The sequence below is a fragment of the Caretta caretta genome, chromosome 5 (assembly GCF_965140235.1).
Source record: "Caretta caretta isolate rCarCar2 chromosome 5, rCarCar1.hap1, whole genome shotgun sequence".
NCBI lineage: Eukaryota > Metazoa > Chordata > Testudines > Cheloniidae > Caretta > Caretta caretta.
In genome coordinates this window covers 2,301,361-2,327,823 of record NC_134210.1, presented here as the reverse complement: position 1 = coordinate 2,327,823, position 26,463 = coordinate 2,301,361, and the positions used below count along the sequence as shown (strand labels likewise).

Below are 26,463 nucleotides of genomic sequence, written 5' to 3'. Positions count from 1 at the left end.
TTGGACTTCCTGGCTTTGAGATAGGTCTGGCTGCCTTAGCTGCTGTCTGTTCTGTGAGCTAACAACTGCTGTCCGCCAAACCCTAAGGGTATGTCTTCACTACCTGCTGGATCGGCGGGCAACGATCGATCCAGCGGGGATCGATTTATCGCATCTAATCTAGATGCGATAAATTAATCCCAGAGCGCTCTCCTGTACTTCAGCACTGCGAGAGGCACAGGCAGAGTCAATGGGGGAGCAGCAGCAGTCGACTCACTGCGGTGGAGACACCACGGTAAGTCGACCTAAGTACCTCGACTTCAGCTACGTTATTCACATAGCTGAAGTTGTGTAACTTGGATCGACACCCCCTCCCAGTGTAGACCAGGGCTAAGTGTTTTGTACTGACTCGAACTGTCTTGTAACTAGCAGCCTGGCCCAGGCCCGTAGCCGGCTGCTGAACCCTTTCCCTTTCATGGGAAAGGTGCAGTGCTACCTTCTGACAACAAACTGCCAGGCTCAAGGGACAGCGCTCATCAGTTCTGGTAATTCCACTCTAACAGCACTGCAATCTGACATCTCTGCCCTCGACAGGCGAATGTAACTCTCTGCAAAATGTCACTAGGTGCTGTAGGGTATATTATGATATGTTACGTTCTCTCTCTGCTGTGATAGCATCTCCTGAGTTACGTCTAACTTCCTTCAACTAATCCTAGCTGCAGGAAATGCAGCTTCCAATCCCTTATTGTCGGGCAGATTTTAGAAATATTAAATAGTCTGGACACTATCTATGCTGGTGTTTTAATCTCTTGAAAACTGGCTAATTATATTTAGTACACCTCTGATGAGCTAGTCAAATACTTTTTCTACCACTCTCTGTATCTGAGAAGTTATTTTCAGCAATAAACCACTGTTAATTTGCATTTAACACATTTGGTCCTTGATTCCAGTGGAAAAATTGCTTTTTCACTCCTGTGTTACTGCTACCAGAACATTAAATTCATATCTTCAGCGGGCTTGACAATCCTATTGATTTAACTATATGCTTCATTGCATCTTCTCCTGAAGTTTATAGGAAAAGTGTGGGAATTATTCCTGTACTCTGTTTTTCCGCTTTGAAAGGAAATACCTGTTTATACTGTTCTCTAGATTTTTATGGTCCCCTTGTGTCCTCACTCTGCATTGTCAGATCACCTCAGTGGGACTGTAGAGGTATGGCTTAGGTGAGAGGGTATTGATGGCATGGCTTCAACGGGGGCACCCAGGAAGTTGTGAAGAGGTATAGCCCCCTCAGAGGAATGCTCCTTCTCTCTGCAAATGCCCCAAGATCTGTGAGGAAACTCCACTGATCTTCAGATTTCAGTAGGGCTGGAAGCTCCTGCTTCTTGCTTGTTCTGCAAGCCTTCACAATCATGTATCATCAAAGTTGGGATACGTTAAAACTTATATATATTTAAATCAATGGAATGAGCAAGGCATGTGCCAAACTTAGTTTGAACGGTCTGACTTTGTTGCAACATTTGCCTCCATCCTGTCTTCATCTGTTTAATCCAAGTTAGACTGTACGCTTTTCAGGATAGGAGTCTTGTTTTCTGTCTAGACAGTGTCATGCATGCCAATGGAGCTATAGAAATAATAAATAACAGTAAGGAAATTGAACTTCTCGCCCTGAGAGGTTGATGATTCAAACTGAGTGGAAACTCGCTATGTTTTCTCAGTACCTTCAGGTTTTCCATGGAAGGTTCTTCATAAGTATGTGATTCTGTCCATAATTTCTATGTTATGCCCACAGGAAAGAAACAGAAGAATCTTCCTTTCTGATGCTGTCCTCTGTTTTCTATCCATTATTTGACTAGAATGTACTTGCTGACAGATGTCCCTTTACATTGATGTGGATTCTGGAGAGGACACCCACTTTTAGAGAAAGGGTGCCTGTTATACTAACCATCTTTGCAATCTCCAAAGATAATGATTTACACTTATGTTTTTCTTTTCTGTACACGTGATTTATATACTGTCAGCAAATTAAGATTCATACTGACCTAAAATAATCACTCTTAAATGTTATGATCTCTTCCACATACCCCAATCTTACCATTAGAAAGTAGTTATTCAGCTTTGAAGATGAAGTTCTGGAAGGGCATGAGCTAGGGTTACCAACTTTCTAATCGCACAAAACTGGACACCCGTGCCCCACTTCTGCCCTGCCCCTTGTCGGAGGCCCCACCCCCTCACTCCATCGCTCACTTTCCCCCACCCTCACACATTTTCACGGGTCTGGGGCAAGAGGTTAGGGTGCAGGGGGGGGTGAGGGATCCCACTGGGGGTGTGGGCTCTGGGGTGGAGCCAGAAATGAGGGGTTTAGGGGGCTCTGGGCTAGGGCAGGGAGTTGGGGGGTGAGAGGGGATGAGGGTTCTGGCTGGGATGTGGGCTCTGCAGTGGGGCCAGGGATGAGGGATTTAGGGTGCAGGAAGGGGGCTCAGGGCTGGGGTGGGAGTTAGGGTGCAGGAGGGGGTTCCGACCTGGGGCAGGTGGTTGGGGTGTGGGAGGGAGTTTGGGGCGCAAACTCTGGCCCGGCGGTGCTTGTATCAGGCGGCTCCCGGAAGCAGGCGGCATATCCGGCTCCTAGGCCCAGGGGGCAGGGAGCGCTGCGTGCTGCTTGCACCCGCGTGCTGCCTGTGCCCGCAGGTGCCGTCCCTGCAGCTCCCATTGGCCATGGTTCCTGCACTTAGGACCTGGAGGGACATGTCGGCTGCTTCTAGGAGCCAAGTGGAGCTAGGGCAGGCAGGGAACTTGCCTTACCCCCACTGTGCTGCAGACCAGACTTTTAGCAGCCCGGTCAGCCGTGCTGACTGGAGCTGCCAAGCGTTTAGATGTTTGCCTGCATGTGTGTGTTCTCTGTGTGCCGTCCCAGCTCTGTACAGATAGTTGGCAGAGCAGACCTCAAGTCGAACTGCCCAATGACCACAGGATCCGTTAAGATACGAAGGCGCCCAGCCAGGTTTATTGTCGACAAAGCATGGTAATAGCAGCTGGCAGACTCTACAAGGATACTAAGATGTGTGCCCGTGACAATGGACGCAGCTCAGTGAATAGCAGGACTTTCCATTCCCCCCTAGGCTGACTCTCCCTCTGAGACTCCATTTTATACATCAGTTACAAACAAGTTACATATTACCCCTCTGAGGTAGTTAGTTGACCCCCTCTGACATAGCCAGTTACCACCCATCACACTGTCATCCAGACCTTATCTTTAGGAGGGGTCAGCGTGTTCCTATTATCTTTGGAGAACGTGCTGGTATTGGGGTGTTCTGGTACCACCCTTCTGCAATGTGTTTGCGTGTGTGCTCTCTGCTAGCACCTCTTAGGAATGTGCATTTTCGCAATATCAGCCCTGTTCTTGCCAAAATCTGTGAGTAGGGCCTTCCTCTTGCTCACAGCCTGACTTTGCCTTATATCAGCAAAGCTTTGACCACTACTTTATCTCAGGCCTCATACCAGCCTCTGATACAAGGGCTTATGTTTCAGGCTTATGTTACTACTACATCAGGGTCCCTTTTCGACTGGGTAGTCCGGTCAAAAACTGGACACATGGCAACCTTAGCATGAGCCCCAAGAGTTGGTTAGCAACAGACAATAAAGGTACCTTTTTTCTCCAGATATAGTTACAGTAAACAATTTCTCTCTGCACAGCAAATTTTACTGGTCCTTTTAGGTACATAATAAATATTTAAACCCTTCTCAATTCTTACGTCATTCCATTGAGGAATTTTTATAGAAGCAAAGTCAAACGACATTTTGCCCACAAATGTATGTTCCTTACACTACTGTAAGAGTGTGGCTTGAACTGACACAAGCCAGATGTGATACTGAAAACCTGACCATAGTTTACCCCATTGTGCCTAGGGATTGCAGCTGTCCTGGTTCTCAGCTGGGCACCTCATTAAAAAGGGAGTGTCCGTGTATACCCTGTGGAGTACAAAGCTTTTGCACATTAACTTAAAGGTGGAGTTCTACAGCAAACTGAAGTTTTTGTTTTGTGGATTAGGAAGGCCTTTATATTTGTGCATGAATAAAATCACAGTAGGTTGAGGTATTCCCCTGCTAAGTAAATCAAGATCACTTATGTTTGTAGCTTCATTCTGTCCCTCATTTGTGCATTTCTTACAGCTTGTTTTTAATTTATAATATTCAAATATAAATGTACTCCTGGTGATCTAGAGCGATAAGGAATTCTTTGGCTGGGTGGGGAAGGCTGGAGTTGCTCTTCTGAGACTCCTTTTGAAAGGGGAGTGCACTGAACAGGCTCTTTTGGTCCCTCTTTAGGTGTTTGATGAGATTCCATCAACTGTTTGTGTATCCCCATGACCTGTCCCGCCTTGCTGCAGTCATTTGAGGTGTTTCTGGAAATGGAGTGTTTGTGTGCGTTTACCTGCATGAAGTGTGCTCCATTACACCTCTCCCCAAACCTTATCCTGCTGATTTATTTCAGGTTCTCTTCTTTTGGAAGCTAACTTTGTTTCTTTTTCATTATTTAAGGGTCAAGATGATGGAGATCCATCAAAACCACCTTGGTTCAAAGAAGGGTAAGTGGGGTTTTGTACTATTTAATTTTCCATTTTAATTGTTTCACGCTATTTTGAGTCTCATTTCACTTAAGCAAAAGTATAAGCGACATGCACTCTACAAATTGTTTTTAATGATTCTCTTCAAATTGTAGCGCTTTAAGTCATAAAGATGACCATACCGCTTCCAAGAGCAGGATGCTGATATGTTTTCACAGCCTCCATTTAAATTGAGAGGAAAGTGACATAACAATAGTGTGTATTGTGCGGCTGTTCATGTTGAGACCTGGACTCAAGTACTATGTTGGAATGGCTACACCTTGTTTATAAAGTGCTATATGCAAACGTGTATGGTGATCATAAGTATTCATAGTCCTTTCTATCCAAATTGGAGTGGTCAAGTGCCTAAAATCTTAGAGGAGGCTTTGTATACTATCTTGTTCTGAGTCAGCCAGGTAGCTGGCCATATTGGAAAGGAAAACCAGCATCTCAGAATAAACGTTGAGTTCTGCCGGTGTTCAGATGCCTTGTCCTAGCTCCTGATAAAAATGGACCTAAAGAATGTTGTGAAACTACCCTATGAGTGCAGCAACGATGGCAAGTAGAGTAAGCTGATAACACTGGAGGGACTCGGCAAAGCTTTGCAAAATCTCTTTAGCTCAATAATGGTCACAACTATTAATCTGTAGCTCGTCAGCGTGAGGTGAGTTGCAGTTTCTTCACTGTGTAGTATGCTAGCCACAGCAACTGGAGCTGGCAGATTTTGATTACAAGTTAAGTCAGCGCGATACTTTGCATATTGGATGTCACCACTGTAGTTTCTTCATAATGAATTCGAGTTTCTTCAGGACAAAGACGTGGACACATTAATGCTGCTTGAGTTTTGTGTGTGTGATATTTGGATAGAAACATATGGCTTTGCTTTGTTTTTTCATTCACTGTCGTTGCATGTGTACAATACACAGTAGGCACTGATGTGCAGAAGCAGCTTTGTCCTGAAATCTTAGCACAATATTGATTCTCCCTGTGTGTAAATTAGATTTCATAACATTGAAATAGGTTTTCTTAACCAAACATTAAGTTAAACCAAATAAGGCTTCATTTTACAGCTCTTTACTTTTTAGTAATTGTTTTGCAATGTTGGCTCTGCCATAGAGAGCTTCTTGCCACACCTGCAGAAGCCTAGTGCTGCCTAGCAACCTCCTGCTTCCCAAAGGAGCCCAAGACTCTGCTGAGGAGGTTGGTGGAGAACTGGCAATTTGCGGTAGCAGAAGATAGTGATTTATTCTAACTATAAACAACACCTTCTACTCTCTTTTTAACAAGGAGTTTGTATAATAAATATACCAGTTCACACACTTAAGATGATTTGCTGGCCTGAAGAGTAGAAATTATACTTTTTGAAATAATTACTGATTTTAAATGATTTTTGTATTAAACAAGACTTGTACTATTCTACACAATTAAATTTGCGTCAGACAAAATAATTCATTTAACATTTCTTCATTACACCAGAAATGTGATGTTTATCCAAACTGCGATTTATATACTGTATTCTGCCACACAAAGAACTTCAATAAAAGATGGCTCAGGTTGAAAGGGTGTTACAGTTCGGTGTATTACAGCCTAATACAGCTAGCACCGAACCAAATGCTTTGGTTCTGGGAATGGGCGACAGGGGATGGGTCACTTGATAATTCCCTGTTCTCTTCATTCCCTCTGGGGCACCTGGCATTGGCCACTGTTGGAAGACAGGATGCTGGGCTAGATGGACCTTTGATCTGACCCAGTGTGGCCGTTCTTATACGATGAGAGGTCTAATAACATATTTAAAAATTCATAAGAAGAATTATTTTGGTGAATTCTATGTCTTGTGTTATGCATTAGGTTAGACTAGATCATTGTGGTCCCTTTTGGCCTCAGAATCTATGGAAGTGCCACAATCCACTCAAGCTTTATTTTGCCTTAACGTCTGTTGATGAGTGCGACATGCTTTCGAGCTTACACGAAACTTCTCTCACCAACAGAAATTGGTCCAATAAAAGGTTTTGCCTCACCCACCTTGTTTCTGTAGTATTAAAATAGACATGCACATTCTCTCAATGGGTACGCTTCCAATACAAAATAAGTATTGATACCAAATATTAAAAAATTGAGGTAAAGCTTCAGCACAAAATATTATTCATGTGCAGTACAGTATATAACCAAACAATATATTTATGCAAAAAATTAAACATTCCCTTTCTACTTATACACGGACACTATTCCATCCATCAACAGATCACGCTGTAATAAAACTCCTACAAATATTACATATGTTGCTGAGCAGTAAGATCCTCCTACTTTTATATCTGCAATGTGCACGTTAGCAAAACCATGTGCGCTGTGCAAGTGTCAGGGCCCATAATGTGGGTTGTCAGACCCAGGAGTAGAGTTAAGGTCATAGAATCATAGAATATCAGGGTTGGAAGGGACCCCAGAAGGTCATCTAGTCCAACCCCCTGCTCGAAGCAGGACCAATTCCCAGTTAAATCATCCCAGCCAGGGCTTTGTCAAGCCTGACCTTAAAAACCTCTAAGGAAGGAGATTCTACCACCTCCCTAGGTAACGCATTCCAGTGTTTCACCACCCTCTTAGTGAAAAAGTTTTTCCTAATATCCAATCTAAACCTCCCCCACTGCAACTTGAGACCATTACGCCTTGTTCTGTCATCTGCTACCATTGAGAACAGTCTAGAGCCGTCCTCTTTGGAACCCCCTTTCAGGTAGTTGAAAGCAGCTATCAAATCCCCCCTCATTCTTCTCTTCTGCAGGCTAAACAATCCCAGCTCCCTCAGCCTCTCCTCATAAGTCATGTGTTCTAGACCCCGAATCATTTTTGTTGCCCTTCGCTGGACCCTCTCCAATTTATCCACATCCTTCTTGTAGTGTGGGGCCCAAAACTGGACACAGTACTCCAGATGAGGCCTCACCAATGTCGAATAGAGGGGAACGATCACATCCCTCGATCTGCTGGCAATGCCCCTACTTATACATCCCAAAATGCCATTGGCCTTCTTGGCAACAAGGGCACACTGCTGACTCATATCCAGCTTCTCGTCCACTGTCATCCCTAGGTCCTTTTCCGCAGAACTGCTGCCTAGCCATTCGGTCCCTAGTCTGTAGCGGTGCATTGGATTCTTCCATCCTAAGTGCAGGACCCTGCACTTATCCTTATTGAACCTCATCAGATTTCTTTTGGCCCAATCCTCCAATTTGTCTAGGTCCTTCTGTATCCTATCCCTCCCCTCCAGCGTATCTACCACTCCTCCCAGTTTAGTATCATCCGCAAATCTGCTGAGAGTGCAATCCACACCATCCTCCAGATCATTTATGAAGATATTGAACAAAACTGGCCCCAGGACCGACCCTTGGGGCACTCCACTTGATACCGGCTGCCAACTAGACATGGAGCCATTGATCACTACCCGTTGAGCCCGACAATCTAGCCAGCTTTCTACCCACCTTATAGTGCATTCATCCAGCCCATACTTCCTTAACTTGCTGGTTAACTCATGGTCATGCCAAGTGTCAAAGTCAGAGTCAGCAACTGAGGAGATGTGAAAGCTGTCTTCAGGTGTTCAAAGCATTGGTGGGCCTCCAGTTGGCAAACCCCACAAACCTTTGGATGTCTCAGATGATTCAGTGTTTGGCCCAACCCCAAATTGCAGACACGTTCTGTGGGTCCATCCATAGTCTGTCTGCTGACAGGATGAACTCCAAAATCTTGAAGGATGATTGGTCAAATGCATACTTTTCCAGTTTTCCATATAAATCATGCTAGTGCAATCGTTTGAGAACTTCGTGGACATGGTGGTCGTGGCTTGCTTTTGGACTACTGGAATAGAATCATAGGACTCGAAGGGACCTTGCGAGGTCATCTAGTCCAGTCCCCTGCATTTATGGCAGGACCATAATTATGTGTGTGTGTGTGTGTGTATGTATATATATATATATATATATATATATATATATATATATATATATATATATATATATATATATATATGTGTGTGTGTGTGTGTATGTATATATATGTGTGTGTGTGTGTATGTATATATAAAAATTTAAAATTAAATTAAATAGCCTCTGAATATGCTATTACAAACTGAACTAGGATATCCTGCACCTGAGCTGACCGGACTCAGTCCAGGTCCTCTGGGCTTTACCAGTAAGGGGTACTGATTGCATATAGTTATTATGTTCAGTGCCCTGTAGTCTACACAAACTCTCAGGAGCAGTCTTTTTTGCCAGAAAGAGTATTAGGGCTCCTGCAGAGGAGGTAAATAAAACCTTAGCTAGGTTTTCCTGAAGGTACTCACTTAACGCTGCCAGCTCTGGTTTTGACATAAATATACATGCCTGAATAGCACGTTAGCTCTGGGCTGAAAGTCAATGGGGCAATCATAAACACAATGTGGAAGCAGTGAGTCAGCTTTCTGTTCTATGACAATATCCTGGCAGTCTTAGTATTTTGCAGGAAGATGTGGCCCATTGTATGGGTTTGGCATTTCTAGTTCTCATATGGTTGCTGTTATGTGGGGAATGTCTGGGTTGCCAGAGTGGTACCCTCAGTCTTGGTTTCTAGGGTTTTGAGTTCTTGAACAGGAAAGCAACTCTCCCTACAGAAGCTGGATTGGAAGGTAATGAATATGGTGATTGTGGTGGTAAGCCAGCATGCCCCTAAAATCATGGTGAAATGTGAGGAGGTAATAAGGTTAAACCGTATGACTTTGTGGTGCTCCCCTGTCACCACTTCCATCAGTGCAGTCTCCTGTGTAACAAGGCCTGATGCCAGCGGAGATCCACCTATTGTTTCTACCACGTCCGGTGTAACCTTGGGTTGTAGTGAGAGACGGAAGATCATGATGGTGGAAAAATCCATAAAATTGTCCCCTGCTCCTGAATCAGTCATTGTATGGGAAAGTCCTGCTCAACCTGCAGGATCTGCAATTTTAGGGAAATCTGTAGAAGTGGAGGTGGAGGAGGAACTCCTAGTTTAGCATAATCTCAGGATTTCTCCCTAGTGGTACCCAGGCTTGGGTTCATGACTGGGTGTGAAGTTAATTTCTTCACTGTCATCAGGTTAGCATGGTTTTTGACAGGACGCTTGGCTACTGTATGCCCTGCTCCTCCCTAATAGAGGAAGAGGTTTTCCCATCTTTGGAACTCTTGTTCACCCAATGATAGGCGGGAACAAGCTCACTTGGTCCTGAGGGCTGAGCCTTAGGTAAGTGCGTGAGGTAGGAGGGCTCCTCCTACATTCCAGTTGCCATTCGTGCAGTCTGGTGCCTATCCGGATGCACAGGCCTGTGAAAGCCTCTTAAACTGGTGGGGGAGGGGATCCACCTGGTCTTTTAGTTCTTCACAAAGGCCATGCCGAAATGGATGGAGGATGACGGCGTTCCAGGTGGCATCTACAGCCAAACATCTGTACTGGCAACATAGGAAGGGGCTGACCCCAGGTTGGGTTTTTTTTTTTTTTTGAAACTTTGGTAAGGCAGTCTCTGCTGTGTGGGCTTTGTGAGGGTCATTGAAAAATACTGGCAAACGTTTGTAAGAACGAATCCCAGTTGGTCAGTACTGAATGATTCTGTTCTAAAAAGGAAGAGGCCCATGCCAGAGCCTCACTGGTAAGCAGGCTCTATATTAGCCCCTACTTTAACTTGATCTGTTGACATATTTTTGGAATGGAGCATAAACAGGAGTCTGCATTGGGTAATGAACCTGTGAAACTTACTGCAGGTCCCATCATCTCTCTCCAACACAGGCACTCTGGGGCTGGTCATCCGAGCCAGTGTTGTACGAAAAGCTGAGTGGGTACCCACAACTGCTCTGAGTATGGTAGCTTGCTGCTGCGAACGATTTCTCATCTGTAGATGTCATACTTGGTCCTTCAGTTTCTAGTTTTCTGCCTAGAGGGCAGTGATCTTCTGCTGCCGATTCACAGGCCCCTGGAGTGACGATGGAGCAGAAGCCCTGGTGGTGTCTGTGCTCCCACTAGGGGTTCAACGAAGAGTCCTGGAGGAGACTGAGGTTGATCTGAGCAAACTGTCATGGCCCATAAGATGCATAGTCTGATCCAGTGGTCAGAGCCTTGAGTAGTGTTGGGGTCATGCTCACACCAAGAATCAAAGCCAGAATCTGAGTGAGAGGTCATGCCAAGGGTCAAAGCTGGAGTCAGCAACTGGGATCCGGGCAAAGAAGCAGGAACCAGGAACAAGGTGTGGACCACTGGAACAGGGACGAGGTGTGATAGCGGGAATAAAGCAAGATAGCAGGAGCAGGAGGCAGGGACTTGGTCTCAGAGTCTGGGCAGTAAGTGGCCTAGTGACTATTTGCTCAAACAAGGGATAGGACTGGAAGAGGAAGCTTTACACCCCATGTTGTCCAATCACCAGTCTGTTGGTAGTCATCTGACCCTGCTGAGTCAGTAAGCATAGCCTCTGGTGACGGGGTATTGGCAGCAGCTCCCTTGTCAGCCCTTGTAGCCTGGTGCAGAGGGTACAGCTCCCACTCGCCTGCCCCATGGGCCTGGGATTGAGACGTGGTGCCAGACAGCAAGCACCATAGTTCAATTCAACAACCAAACAAGCTGACAAAGTTAAGATTGTGTGAGAGAGGTGAAATTTGGTTAGCTGTAAATCATCAAAACCACTGCTTCTCAACCAGAGGTATGTGTACCCCTGGGGGTATGCAGAGGTCTTCCAGGGGGTACATCAACTCATCTAGATATTTGTCTAGTTTTAAATTGGCTACATAAAAAGCACTAGCAAAGTCAGGACAAACTAAAATTTCATATGGACAATGAATTGTTTATACTGCTTTATATACTATAAACTGAAATGTAAGAATATTTATAGTCCTATAAATTTATTTTATAATTATATGGTAAAAATGAGAGAGCGAGCCATTTGTCAGTAATAGTGTGCTGTGCCACTTTTGTATTTTTGTCTGATTTTTATAAGCAAGTAGTTTTTAAGTGAGGTGAAACCTGGGGGTACGCAGGACAAATCAGACTCCTGAAAGGGGTACAGTCGTCTGAAAAGGTTGAGAGCCACTGATCAAAATGACATTACAGCGAACCATATACTCTAAAAGCACAGGAATCTTCAGTAACTATTTCGATTTATATCACTAATTTTGCCCTATTGGTTCATGTAGTTGGCCATTCCTTTCCAGCCTCTGCCAGTCCATCTAGATGCTTATATGGCCCCAGTCACCCTCATATCTGAGTGCCCCCCAGACATTTGTGGTGGTGTCCCCATTTTCCAGCTGCAGAAAAGGAGGTGCAGCAACTTGCTGAACATATCAGAGTTGTGTGACAGAGCCAGTCTGATGAGGTTCAAGAAAGACAAGCGCAGAGTCCTGCACTTAGGATGGAAGAATCCCACACACTGCTACAGGCTGGGGACCGACTAGCTAAGCAGCAGTTCTGCAGAAAAGGATCTGGGGATTACAGTGGATGAGAATCTGGATATGAGTCAGGAGGGTGCCCTTGTTGCCAAGAAGGCCAATGGCATATTGGGCTGTATTAGTAGGAGCTTTGCCGGCAGATCAAAGGAAGTGATTATTCCCCCTCTATTCGGCACTGGTGAGGCCACACCTGGAGTATTGTGTCCAGTTTTGATCCGCCCACTACAGAAGGGATGTGGACAAATTGGAGAGAGTCTAGTGGAGGGCAATGAAAATGATTAGGGGGCTGGGACACATGATTTACGAGGAGAGGCTGAGGGAACTGGGCTTATTTAGTCTTCAGAAGAGAGGAGTGAGGGGTGATTTGATAGCAGCCTTCAGTTACCTGAAGGGGGGTTCCAAAGAGGATGGAGCTAGGCTGTTCTCAGTGGTACCAGATGACAGAACAAGGAGTAATGGTCTCAAGTTGCAGTGGGGGAGGTCTAGGTTGGATATTAGGAAACACTATTTCACTAGGAGGGTGGTGAAGCATTGGAATGGGTTACTGAGGGAGGTGGTGGAATCTCCATCCTTAGAGGTTTTTAAGGCCCGGCTTGACAAAGCCCTGGCTGGGAAGATTTAGTTGGTGTTGGTCCTGCTTTGAGCAGGGGATTGGACTAGATAACCTCCTGAGGTCTCTTCCAGCCCTAATCTTCTATGATTCTAAGTGCCTTAACTCCAAGGCTATCCTGTACTTTAGAATTGATTATACCATACATTCCTAACAGAATTTGTTCAGTTCCATTAATGATTCCAAAGTGGTTTGAAGATGTAAGGTTATATACAAATGTTAACTATTTTTAGATTCAGAGATTATAAAGACAGGAGGGGCCATTGTGAGCATCTAGTCTGATCTCTCGTATAACACAGGCCAGAGAACTTCCCTTTATTCCTGTTTGAACTAGAGCAGATCTTTTTAGAAAAACTTGTAATCTTGATTTCAAGATTTCCAGTGATGGAGAATCCAGCATAACTCTTGGTGAATTGTTCTAATGGTTAATTAACCTAACTTAAGGTTAAATTTTTAATTTCCAGTCTGAATTTGTCTAGCTTCAACTTCGAGTCATTGAATCTTGTTATGCCTTTCTCTGCTAGATTGAAAAGCCCTCTGTTATCAAATTTCTATTCCCCAAGCAGTTAGTTACTGGTAGCAATCATCACCTCTATCTTCTTTTTGATAAGCTAAATAAGTAGAGCTCCTTCAATCTCTCACTGTAAGGCATTTTCTCCAGCCCTCTAACAATTTTTATGGCTCTTTTCTGCGCCTTCTCCAACTTTTCAACATCCTTTTCAAAGTGTGGACTCTGGAAATGTACACAGTATTCTAGTATTGGTCTCACCAATGCAGTACACAGAGGTAAGATAACCTTCCTCCTACTCAGTATTCCCCTGGTTATACATTCAAGGATCACGTTAGCTCTTATTGCATTGCCCTGGGAGCTCATGTTTAGTGGTTTGTTCACTACGACCCCTAGATCCTTTCAATGTCGCTGGTTTCCAGGATACAGTCCTCCATTCTGTAAGTGTGGCCTACATTTCTCGTTGTATAACTTTTTGCATTTGGTTGTGTTAAGACACCTTTTGTTTGAATGGGCCCAGTTTATCAAGCAATACCAATCACTCTGTATGACTGTCCTAAGTATAATCAGTTCTAACCACTCCACCACTCGTTGTCATTCAGAAATGTTACCAGTAGTGATTTCTTTATTTATTTCCAGATCATTGATGAAAATGTTTAATAGCATTTGGTCCAGTACAGTGGTTCCCAACCTTTAACAGCCTGTGAACCCCTTTCAATAAAATGTCAAGTCTCGCAAACCCCCTCCTAAAAATGAATATTTCCAGGTATTTTCTCCTTTACCCGACTATAAATTATAAAAGCAGTGATCTTGGAAATATAAAATTTGTTTTAATGACATGCTTATTACACACTATTATTATTTATCATTACAGTATTTTTATTACATTATGAAAATGGCAACACTCTTCCAAGATCTCACTTTCGTAGCTTGTATCACTTTGAATAAGCGTGTTATAAGACAAGGCTCCTATGTTTCATCAAGGAGTATCAGATGTGAAACAGCAGGAAGATATTAAGAAGCCAACTCAGAGTTCCTCCTACACCAGCATTCAGGTCTTGAGCAGTCCGGGCAAACAACGCACGTTACAACAAAGCTTAAACTTGTTCTTCATAATAATTTTAAAAACAATACTAGCCGCCTATTTAATTTTAAAAACAGCAAAAAATGTCCACCCCCCTTTCCATTTCTTATAAGGAGTCTTGAAGTTTAAATCTCCTCATTGTGACAGATATGCTTGCTTTGATCTGCTTAGCTCTTGGAAGTCCAGGGGCTCTGGGCTGCTGCCCCCATGCTGCCCGGGGTCCCTAGGGACAGCTCTGTCCGCCACTAGGGAATTTCCCCCAAAAAACCCCCTGTAACATTTTGCAAACCCCAGTTTGGGAACCACTGGTCTAGTACCATACCCTGTGGGACTCCCCTAGAAACATCCCCATTTGATGATCATTCTCCATTGACAACCACTTTTTGAGATCTGTCAGGTAGCCAGTTTTTAATCCACGTAAGGTGTGCTGTATTGATGCTGCATAATGCGCATTTTAAAATAAGAAGTCTCTGTCATGGCGGTCCATCCCTCTTTTATGGAGGAAATCAGGTTGTTTGCTTGAAAAGTTCTGTTTTTAGTTTACATGTTGTCATAAATATAAAGGGAAGGGTAAACCCCTTTGAAATCCCTCTTGGCCAGGGGAAAGCTCCTCACCTGTAAAGGGTTAAGAAGCTAAAGGTAACCTCGCTGGCACCTGACCAAAATGACCAATGAGGAGACAAGATACTTTCAAAAGCTGGGAGGAGGGAGAGAAACAAAGGGTCTGTGTGTCTGTCTATATGCTGGTTTCTGCTGGGGATAGACCAGGAATGGAGTCTTAGAACTTTTAGTAAGTAATCTAGCTAGGTATGTGTTAGATTATGATTTCTTTAAATGGCTGAGAAAAGAATTGTGCTGAATAGAATAACTATTTCTGTCTGTGTATCTTTTTTGTAACTTAAGGTTTTGCCTAGAGGGGTTCTCTATGTTTTTGAATCTAATTACCCTGTAAGATATCTACCATCCTGATTTTACAGGGGGGATTTCTTTATTTCTATTTACTTCTATTTTTATTAAAAGTCATCTTGTAAGAAAACTGAATGCTTTTTCATTGTTCTCAGATCCAAGGGTTTGGGTCTGTGGTCACCTATGCAAATTGGTGAGGCTTTTTATCCAACATTTCCCAGGAAAGGGGGGGTGCAAGTGTTGGGAGGATTGTTCATTGTTCTTAAGATCCAAGGGTCTGGGTCTGTAGTCACCTAGGCAAATGGGTGAGGCTTTTTACCAAACCTTGTCCAGGAAGTGGGGTGCAAGGATTTGGGAAGTATTTTGGGGGGAAAGACGCGTCCAAACAGCTCTTCCCCAGTAACCAGTATTAGTTTGGTGGTGGTAGCGGCCAATCCAAGGACAACGGGTGGAATATTTTGTACCTTGGGGAAGTTTTGACCTAAGCTGGTAAAGATAAGCTTAGGAGGTTTTTCATGCAGGTCCCCACATCTGTACCCTAGAGTTCAGAGTGGGGGAGGAACCTTGACACATGTAGTGTAACCACAGTGATCTTAAAGGAAAGCACATTTGTTCACAGCTAGTGCTCTGCGCTTTTGTAGTTAGCATACTGCCTTCTACTTGGTGTTGTGTAAATGCATGCAATGGATTTAGTGAGGCACTTAACTCTTAGTGACAAGCCACTTTGAGCTCAAACTTACATTTGCCTAATATTATCACTTAATAGGATTATTGTGATTGTTTTCTGCACCAAGGAAAATGAACGGTACCATTTAATATTACACGCTGTAAGTGTTGCCAAGGAAATGACTCTGGTTTTCATGGAAAGAACACAGCCATTCACTCCGCTGCCGACTTTACTAATGAATGGCTGGCACTTCAGTGTGGGAATCTATAATGTTTTAAAATCCCCCTCTCTTTATATGGAAAATGTTTGAAATTTAAAGGCGATGATTGTTTCTGTTACAAGAATCCTGCATTGGTCAGGTAACTTGCATGGAAAAGAAAGTATACTAAAAACTATTTATTTTTGGAGAGGAGAATCTTTTAAGTTTTGATTTAAAAAAATCATTGCATCTCTTCTGGATGCTGTAAAATAAATATAATTTTACCATATTGAAGCACTTGTATTCCTGTCGTCTATGAATCTTCATGCCTCTACCTGTCAGCTTAGTGATAGTCCTTGGTGATGAAATCCATCCTTGCCCCGAGGTTTGGAATATTAGAAATAGTCTTGGTATCATAAAAATAAAAAAACTAGAGAAATGTTTTCTCCTTTTCCCCAAAATACGGAATTTCCCCCCAAAATCCTAAAGGCCTGAGTCCCAGGACTTGTGTTCTGCACTGATGTGAATGACAGTTGGCTATGACCTTTAGGCTGGTCATTCTCCCTTTGGCACTTTCCCACCTTATCTACCTCTCTCTCACACTGTAACAGTGTTCCGAATATTGGTAGATACACAAAAAATGACAGGAGTCTGGGGTTACAGTAAATGGAGTGTGTCTGTCTAGAGTTTGAAGTGTTGCTGCCACAATTGTGTATGATTACTTCTGGCATTAACTCTGTCAAAACTTGTGATTTTTTTTCTGAAGAAGAGATCAAAACTGATTTCATTGGGAGGGGCGGCGAAGAGAGGGGATAAGGAGGAGGCCAACATGGTTTCCAAACCTCCAAGGACTTTTATGACATGCTGCTCAAAATAGCAGCAGTAAATTGTGGATGCAGCTATACCAAAAGAAAGCAAAGTGCTTCTCAGCATTTAAACTTGACACGGTTATTCGTTGTAGGTTTAGCATTTTCTGTTTATTACTGGTTTCAGAGGAACAGCCGTGTTAGTCTGTATTCGCAAAAAGAAAAGGAGTACTTGTGGCACCTTAGAGACTAACCAATTTATTTGAGCATGAGCTTTCGTGAGCCACAGCTCAGCTGTGGCTCACGAAAGCTCATGCTCAAATAAATTGGTTAGTCTCTAAGGTGCCACAAGTACTCCTTTTCTATTTATTACTGAGTCACAATGTATTAATCCTTCAAGTGTCAAGATTGATTCCTTCTATTTACATTGATTACTTTATTAGCAGAGTGATCAATATTTGCAGGAGGCCATGTTTGGTTTCTACAGGATGTTTTGTGACAGTATCATACTGTGTCATTTCTGTGACCTTATTAACACATTTCCCCCATGTACTTCCAGGCCTGCAGGTGGTCTCTATGGCATTGACAGCATGCCTGATCTACGTAAAAAGAAACCAATTCCACTTGTCAGTGATTTGGTAAGATTTTTCTTTCTATGAATATAATAATTGCTGTAGTCATTTTGTGCCTTGGGGCGCAATACTGTTTATTACTCCAGTTAATTTATCTCCAACCTATGGGTAGAATATGAAAACGTCTAGACTGGTGTTTCGGAAAAATACTAGGTGCTAAGAACGTTCAAGAGAAATAAATCTGCCGACTGTTTCTTCGTGTCTGTACACAGGACTTGTTGTGCTCCTTGAAGGTTAAAAATTCCTCCCATCACTGAAACCTGTTTGCCCACTGTTACATGTTCCAATAGAAACCATACAGTGAGGTCAGCTTGCCTTCTTACGCTGATGGCATGTCAGATGAGTGTAACTTTTATGGATGGTGTTTGAGTATTGTACCAGGTGCAGCTAATACGTTAACATTTGGGAGAAGTTGTGAAATCTCTAACCTCCATACACTGATATCTAAATGTATTCTATGTAAAGATAGAGAATTTGGTTTGGTCATCTGGCACGTGCAGAGGCTAGGAGGGTATGTTTTACTAACTGCTTGTATCTCTGGGAACTTTGTAATAATGGAATTAACCTATTATACTTCTTTTGTATGCTTTCACACTCTCTCTACAGGTCATGGTAAGTGGAGCTAAAAACTGTCCACCACGTCTTTACCTGAAGTAAAGATTTTTTTTACTTTACTTCCCCTCCAATGTTTCTGCTTTTTTATTTTGAATGCTGCCATACCACAATGCATGCATATGCCTCACTCTGGCCCACCACATCACTGACTGAATGAACCTTTTCAGTCTTCTCTCAAGCATCATAAATCAGAGTAAGAGATGGCTTCTGAGAGGGTTAGCTGGCTTTATTAGAACCAGCAACATCATCTCGTATTTCCTTGTCTGCCTTCCTATAGCTAGAGTAGTTTGCTGGAGGACCTAATCTGCTTATCTAGCCTTTTAGATATTGTTTAGATGCCAGTGGCAGGTGCTGAAAAAACAGTAACCAAAGAAATGTAAGATTGCAGTCCCTCCATCATATGTAATGTGAAGGTAGATACTCTGAGAAGCAGTGATGATCATTATATTCGGTGATTGCCATTGCATGTGACACACAGACACATTCGAACACACTGCCCTTCCAACCCCATAAAGTCCTTCAAGATTTTAGTTTATTCTCCTCATTCTGACCCAATCCAGCCATCCCTGTTTGGAGCTCTTTCTAGGTGACAAGGCTGATAATTTGATGTCCTTTGTCTGAGTGAACTTGAATGTAGAAGCTGGAGCATGAGTTTAGAACACTGTGTATAAACCTTGTCTGTTTCAAGGATGCAGGAGAGAATCCAGTTTTCATCTACACTTCATACAGAGGAAAATAATAAAATTCACTCCAGAACAAAGTGGATTGGGGCAGAAGGAAACATAAATGGTTAACAAGTTTTATGTATTTAAAGTATACACCCTGACTCATTCTGGGGTAAGGAAATTACATTTGGAATATGTAGCAGAGGGCTGTTGACTTGTGTAGACTTTCTGTTCAGTACCGTTGCTGGTAGCAGAATCTTCCCTTTTGTGCATGTATAAATATGTGACCTCCAGTGAATTTGTGCACACTTTTGTAATGAATAACAGACACTTTTCCTTCTCAGTCATTGGCTCAATCCAGGAAGGCTGGAATTACCTCAGCAATGGCCACTAGAACTTCTCTTAAGGATGAAGAGCTGGTAAGTAGAGTTTATTTGTTCCCCGGGGCCTTTCCTAAACAAATTAATTGGGGGGCTGGTTCTGTGAATATTGAGATTCTTCTTGGAGTATCAGATGAGCACTGCAGGACGAGGAGTCTAGGTGTAAAGCAACCGGTATTACTTGGTTTTTAAAAAAAATGTGTGTCAAATATGATGTCCCAGATAGAACCTTAGAATAGCATGTAAGGGTCTGATTTCTGAACAAAGACATGCCGAGTAGAACTTTGTTATGTAGTGTACTATTACACACAGACCTAACTTCTCTTGCTCTCTGAATGTCATTGGTTATGGTTTATTTAAAGTAACTGCAAAACTGATTTTGAAATGGTGTTTTCTACAAGGTCCTCTGGTTAGCATGCTTGGCTATCTCAGTCATGGCTCCATCAGGCGTAACATGACAGGCGTTGATGATTTAATCTTAGCCTTTTCTCTTTTTCATTCAAGAAAAATGATACATTCCCTAAAGAAAACAGTCCCATCATCCCAGGATAAGACTCTCTTGCTTAAACAATGCATGTTAACAGCATCCTAATCCCAGACATTGCTTCATGTGTGTTCTTGTATTGCAGAAATCTCATGTATATAAGAAGACCCTGCAAGCCTTAATTTACCCTATCTCCTGCACAACCCCTCACAATTTTGAGGTGTGGACAGCTACGACCCCTACATATTGCTACGAGTGTGAAGGGCTCCTATGGGGCATTGCACGGCAGGGTATGCGCTGCACTGAATGTGGGGTCAAATGTCACGAGAAGTGCCAAGACCTGCTCAATGCTGATTGCTTACAGAGTGAGTGGCTTTTCCTTGTAACATTTTGACAGTGGGGTGGGTGGGAACGGGGAGAGGAGGGGACTGGAGAAGAGCTATTTGCAAACAAGTTGTCCATAGTCTTTTCCAAACTGTGCACGTATACAGAATCTCGTAATTGACGGTTTGTTTAGATTTGTGTTAGTCTAACGACTGGTGAAGTCTCTCAGCTTCTATTAAAATGACTACACATTTTCTGAAATGAATGAGATCTCGAAATTGTGCTCTACACTGCTGCTGTTCTGCACCGCCACCACCCTCTTGCAGACACATGCCCTTTCCAAGGAGAGGGAGAGATGGACTTGTGTTTTAAGGCACTGGTCTGAAATACTACAAAGGAAGGTACAATTCCTGGTTGTGCCACAGACTTCTCGATTGACCTTGAGCAAGTCCTTTAATCTCTCTGCCTCAGTTCCCCATCTGCAAATTTGGAATGGTAATATTCATGTGCCTTACAGGGTTGGAGAGTGTTTGTTATGATGAATCCATTAATGTGGAGAGGCAGCTTGATCTAGTGGGTAGGGCACTGGACTCGATGTTCCGAGCTTGGTCACTCCTGCTGCGTGACTTTGAGCAAGTCACATCTCCTCTTTGTGCCTGTTTCATTCTCATCCTTAGTTTTAGAGTGCCAGGTGTTCAGGTCAGGCGCTGTCTGTGTGTACGCAGCACAATGGGGCACAGATCCTACTTGGCGCCTTTAGACACTACCTTCATACAAACAATATGTTTGAGATGCTGGTGTCCTATAGCAAATGAGGGCCATGTAAGAATCTACATAGACATATCACTAGCGAGGTGGGATATTTCTTATGAGTCAGTTAATTTTATTATTTCTGCAGCACCTCACAACTGCATGAGGCTTTTCAGAACTGTTAAAAGGGCCCTGCTACAAGGAGCTTACATTATAAATTAGATATAATACACGCAAAGGAAAGGTTTAAGGGATACAGTAGAGAATGAATCTTAACAATTATTTGGAGTGCTTGGAACAGATCATTATTTTTATTACTACATGTAATTAGGTTAGGAAAGATTAGACTTTTATCGATAAATGTTGGTAGATATCAATTTTCTCCATACACACACAAACCAAGGAAAAACTATTTCTATTAATGATCAAAATTTACAGATAATCTATATAAGAAAAATGCTTCTTGAAAACTTTAATATTAGTTTTACATAAGGGATATTTACTTTGTAAAGTGGACAGTTTGTATTTAAACCTTATAAAGCTTTAACTATTTGAATCTGTCCCCACTGTCATAAATAATTGTCTAACCCTCCTATTGTCTGATCCCTGCTTACTTTACAACTGTGAAAATTTAAATTAATAAAAATGCTTAAAATAAACATTGATGTTATCCGTCAACATTATACAAAAATAAAAATGATTTTTGACCAGCCTATATATAATTCTGTTTCTTAATGTGATCTTTAGTTTAGAAGTATTAGATCAGCCACAAAAGCACAGTATCTTTAAAAGGACATGGGATGAAAGTTCCTGTCAGACATCTTAACTCCTGAGTTGGAATGTCTGTCCCTGTGGCAGGAGTGTTCATGTTTACTCTGGGTTTTCATGGTCAGGTTTGTTTTGTTCCAGTTTGTTTCTGCAATTTACCAAAAAGCCTTGTTAGTTGTACAGATGGTCTTCAGTGTTGAGATGAAGAGCCATTGAAATCCTTGCACATTAGCCATTGTTAAAACATTTGCATCTGGAGATAATTAAAATGCATATGCACGGTACTGTGACATTTTTATAGCATGGTGCCAGTATAAAAAGAAGTTTGAACTCTAAGGAGAGCCAAGGAAAAATTGGTTGGTAGTAACCCGAAAAGATGAAATAAGACAGTGAAAGGTTGAGATAATGCGATTAAAATCAGCATTTAAGAAAGGGCTAAGTACTTAGGGAATGCAGCGAAAATTTCATACCGAGGATAATTCTTGTATGGAATAGAAGCAGCAATTGGGAATGTGTTTTAATAAATTGCTATCCGTAGACTTGAATTTAAAAAATGGAGAACAAATGGAAGACACACACACCTGTGCGAAGCTAAAGTTGTGGCCACCTCCTGTCAAAATCTAAGGCTATGTCTACCCTGCCTTGCAGTTTGGACTTCGGAGGAGTGAATAGCAGTGTATACCTAAGGGCTGCGCTGTATCTGCCCCATGCAGATGCTACAGGCGCAAACTAAAATGTTCCTAGTTTGCATTAATAAAGTCGTCTTTGAAGAGGAGTATGTTAACGTGAACTAGGAACTCTAGTTTGCATCCTTGGTATACATACAGGATAGTTACAGTATAGCACTTTGGTTTGGAGTAGTATTCACACCCCTTTAGTCCAAACTGTGGGGCGGTGTAGACACACCCTAAGCGTGTGATACTTCAGTGAATAGGGTTGTGTGGAGAGTGGTGACCAAGTACAGCAAGCTGGAGATCAGGAAACATTTAGGGTGGGGGTGAAGTTACCTTGTTTAGGAAGGAGAACTTTGGAGAGTTCATGTGGTCTCTGTGGATTTAGTTCAAAGGCGCTCAATAGGCCCTCCAGTAGTGGAGGGAAACTGATGCAACAAGGTAGACATAATTGATGGGCTAGTGTAACTGTGCGCAGACTCACCGGCGGTGCCTCCTGCTGGTCATCTCAGGGAATTAGCATTCCAGCCTCCGGAGCACCCTCTTCAGGCCGGTGTCTCGCCTTGCTGCTGGCTCCTGTGTCCCTCCCAGGGGAACCTGCCGCTTTCACTGGGTGCTGCCCTCCGGCAGTACCCCACAGTTCTGGGGCTCCCCCTACCAGGGGAACCCTCCATCCACTATCCCTACCTCGCCTCAGTCGTAGGCTCCTGCCAGTCACCAGCTAGTCCCCGCGCCCTGGGGCAGACTGCAGTATGAGCCACTCATCACTGGCAAGGCTGGGTTTGGACCTGCTGCCTCTGCCTACTCGTGGCTGCCCCTGCAACCCCTGTACCTAATAGGCCTTCCCAGGCCTGCAGCCTGGGGCTTTCCTTGGGCAGAGCTCCCCGGCTCCCTTGACCTTTCCCCAGCCCTGCTCCAAACTAGGTCCTCTATTCAGGTCTCTGCAGCCAGGTCCCTACCTCTCAGAGCTAGAGAGAGTGTCTCTCCTGCTCCTGGCTTCCCTGGCCTTTATAAGGCATGGATTCACCAAGGGCAAGTCATGCCTGACTAATCTAATTGCCTTCTATGACGAGGTAACTGGTTCTGTGGATGAAGGGAAAGCAGTGGACGTGTTGTTCCTTGACTTTAGCAAAGCTTTTGACGCTGTCTCCCACAGTATTCTTGCCAGCAAGTTAAAGAAGTATGGGCTGGATGAATGGACTATAAGGTGGATAGAAAGCTGGCTAGATTGTCGGGCTCAACGGGTAGTGATCAATGGCTCCATGTCTGGTTGGCAGCCGGTATCAAGTGGAGTGCCCCAAGGGTCGGTCCTGGGGCCGGTTTTGTTCAATATCTTCATAAATGATCTGGAGGATGGTATGGATTGCACCCTCAGCAAGTTTGCAGATGACACTAAACTGGGAGGAGAGGTAGATACGCTGGAGGGTAGGGATAGGATACAGAGGGCCCTAGACAAATTGGAGGATTGGGCCGAAAGAAATCTGATGAGCTTCAACAAAAACAAGTGCAGAGTCCTGCACTTAGTACGGAAGAACCCCATGCACCGCTACAGACTAGGGACCGAATGGCTTGGCAGCAGTTCTGCAGAAAAGGACCTAGGGGTGACAGTGGACGAGAAGCTGGATATGAGTCAACAGTGTGCCCTTGTTGCCAAGAAGGCCAGTGGCATTTTGGGATGTATAAGTAGGGGCATTGCCAGCAGATCGAGGGACGTGATCGTTCCCCTCTATTTGACACTGGTGAGGCCTCATCTGGAGTACTGTGTCCAGTTTTGGACCCCACCCTACAAGAAGGATGTGGAAAAATTGGAAAGAGTCCAGCGGAGGGCAACAAAAATGATTAGGGGTCTGGAACACATGACTTATGAGGAGAGGCTGAGGGAACTGGGGATGTTTAGTCTGCGGAAGAGAAGAGTGAGGGGGGATTTGATAGCTGCTTTCAACTACCTGAAAGGGGGTTCCAAAGAGGATGGCTCTAGACTGTTCTCAGTGGTAGCAGATGACAGAACAAGGAGTAATGGTCTCAAATTGCAGTGGGGGAGGTTTAGGTTGGATATTAGGAAAAACTTTTTTACTAGGAGGGTGGTGAAACACTGGAATGCATTACCTAGGGAGGTGGTGGAATCTCCTTCCTTAGAAGTTTTTAAGGTCAGGCTTGACAAAGCCCTGGCTGGGATGATTTAATTGGGGATTGGTCCTGCTTTGAGCAGGGGGTTGGACTAGATGACCTCCTAAGGTCCCTTCCAACCCTGATATTCTATGATTCTATGATAAGGCCTGCTGGGTCTGTTTGGGGCTTGGCCCCCAGCTGTGGCTGCTCTGCCAATCAGCCCAGCTCTTCCCCTGCCCCAGCCCCCTCCCAGGGCTATTTTAAACCCCTCTGGGCCCGAGCGGGTGTCCACCCCACTGCAGCTAGCCAGAGTGTGGAAAGATGCTGAAGATAGGAGGGTAGCTGAAGATGGTGAACATATTATCAAGAAGAGGAGGGAACAGACACAGAAGGAGCTGCAGAGAAATTGGAGAGGTGGTGATGGATCATAATGTTTAGGTGTACCCTTGGGATAAGCACACAAATATTAGGGCTGAAAAAAGTCTCCCATGAAAAGGCTTTCTCATGAGTTTTCCAGTATTCCTGAAGGTACAATACACACACTCACTCTCTCACCCTTTAGATAGGGTATAGGTTGAGTTTGAGGAATGAGCAAAGGTCCCAGCTGGCCTACGCATCTCTAATCATAATAGGGATTCCTGCAGGAAAAGCAAGAATTGAGATTAAATAAATCTGAGACTTTGAACTTTCCCAGCTGCATTAAGATCAGATGTGTGGGGCTTTCTTTTAGCAGGAATCCTTATTCTGACAGTTTGAGAGCATGCTCTCCAAATGTAGTTTCGCTTAATTCCACATAAGCCTATAGGATAAAGTTACACAAGTAAAATGGATTTGCAGTGAGCAGGGTCATGAAACAAATGCCATTTTTTGGATGCTACCTTGAAATTTTGAGTAGTTGCCTGAGGTTTTGTTCTTTTGAGTCAAGAACTCCTGTACTTGCTGAATGAAATAAGACTATTGGACATATTGTACTGATGCTCAGAAACCAGAAAGATATTGAGATTCTGTGGAGATCTGGGTTCAGATTTGCTCTGCATAGTTTCCTCCTTTCTAATCTAAACCAAATCTAGTTTTTGTTGGTTATATTATGGTAGTGCTCAGGGGCCCTAGGTCGGATTGGAGCCTCATTGTGCGCACTATACAAACACTGGTAGAAACAGTATCTGCACTAAGAAAAGGAGTACTTGTGGCACCTTAGAGACTAACCAATTTGAGCATGAGCTTTCATGAGCTACAGCTCACTTCATCGGATGCATACCGTGGAAACTGCAGTAGACATTATATACACACACAGACCATGAAACAATACCCCCTCCGACCCCACTGTCCTGCTGGTAATAGCTTATCTAAAGTGATCATCAAGTTGGGCCATTTCCAGCACAAATCCAGGTTTTCTCACCCTCCGCCCCCCCCCCCCCCCCCCCAAACTCACTCTCCTGCTGGTAATAGCCCATCCAAAGTGACCACTCTCTTCACAATGTGTATGATAATCAAGGTGGGTCATTTCCAGCACAAATCCAGGTTCTCTCACCCCCCTCCAAAAACCACACACACAAACTCACTCTGCTGCTGGTAATAGCTTATCAAAAGTGACCACTCTCCCTACAATGTGCATGATAATCAAGGTGGGCCATTTCCAGCACACATCCAGGTTTTCTCACCCCCCCACCCCCATACACACACAAACTCACTCTCCTGCTGGTAATAGCTTATCTAAAGTGATCATTAAGTTGGGCCATTTCCAGCACAAATCCAGGTTTTCTCACCCTCCCCCCCCCCCCACACAAACTCACTCTCCTGCTGGTGATAGCCCATCCAAAGTGACCATTCTCTTCACAATGTGTATGATAATCAGGGTGGGTCATTTCCAGCACAAATCCAGGTTCTCTCACCCCCTCACCCCCCTCCAAAAACCACACACACAAACTCACTCTGCTGCTGGTAATAGCTTATCAAAAGTGACCACTCTCCCTACAATGTGCATGATAATCAAGGTGGGCCATTTCCAGCACACATCCAGGTTTTCTCACCCCCCCACTCCCATACACACACAAACTCTCTCTCCTGCTGGTAATAGCTTATCTAAAGTGATCATTAAGTTGGGCCATTTCCAGCACAAATCCAGGTTTTCTCACCCTCCCCCCCCCCCCCCCCCACACACACACAAACTCACTCTCCTGCTGGTAATAGCCCATCCAAAGTGACCACTCTCTTCACGAAAGCTCACGAAAGCTCATGCTCAAATAAATTGGTTAGTCTCTAAGGTGCCACAAGTACTCCTTTTCTC

General features: G+C 43.7%; 1 protein-coding gene across 11 annotated transcripts in view; it reads left to right on the top strand.

Annotated features, from left to right (window-relative positions):
• UNC13B (unc-13 homolog B) overlaps positions 1–26,463 on the top strand; it is a 380,992-nt gene that overhangs the window by 211,428 nt on the left and 143,101 nt on the right. For all 11 annotated transcript variants that reach the window (XM_048850215.2, XM_048850214.2, XM_048850212.2 and 8 more), the window contains 4 exons: positions 4,519–4,565; positions 17,338–17,416; positions 19,035–19,109; positions 19,700–19,919. In XM_048850215.2, the coding sequence (XP_048706172.2) occupies positions 4,519–4,565; positions 17,338–17,416; positions 19,035–19,109; positions 19,700–19,919 (421 nt within the window). The remainder of the gene's footprint in view (positions 1–4,518; positions 4,566–17,337; positions 17,417–19,034; positions 19,110–19,699; positions 19,920–26,463) is intronic.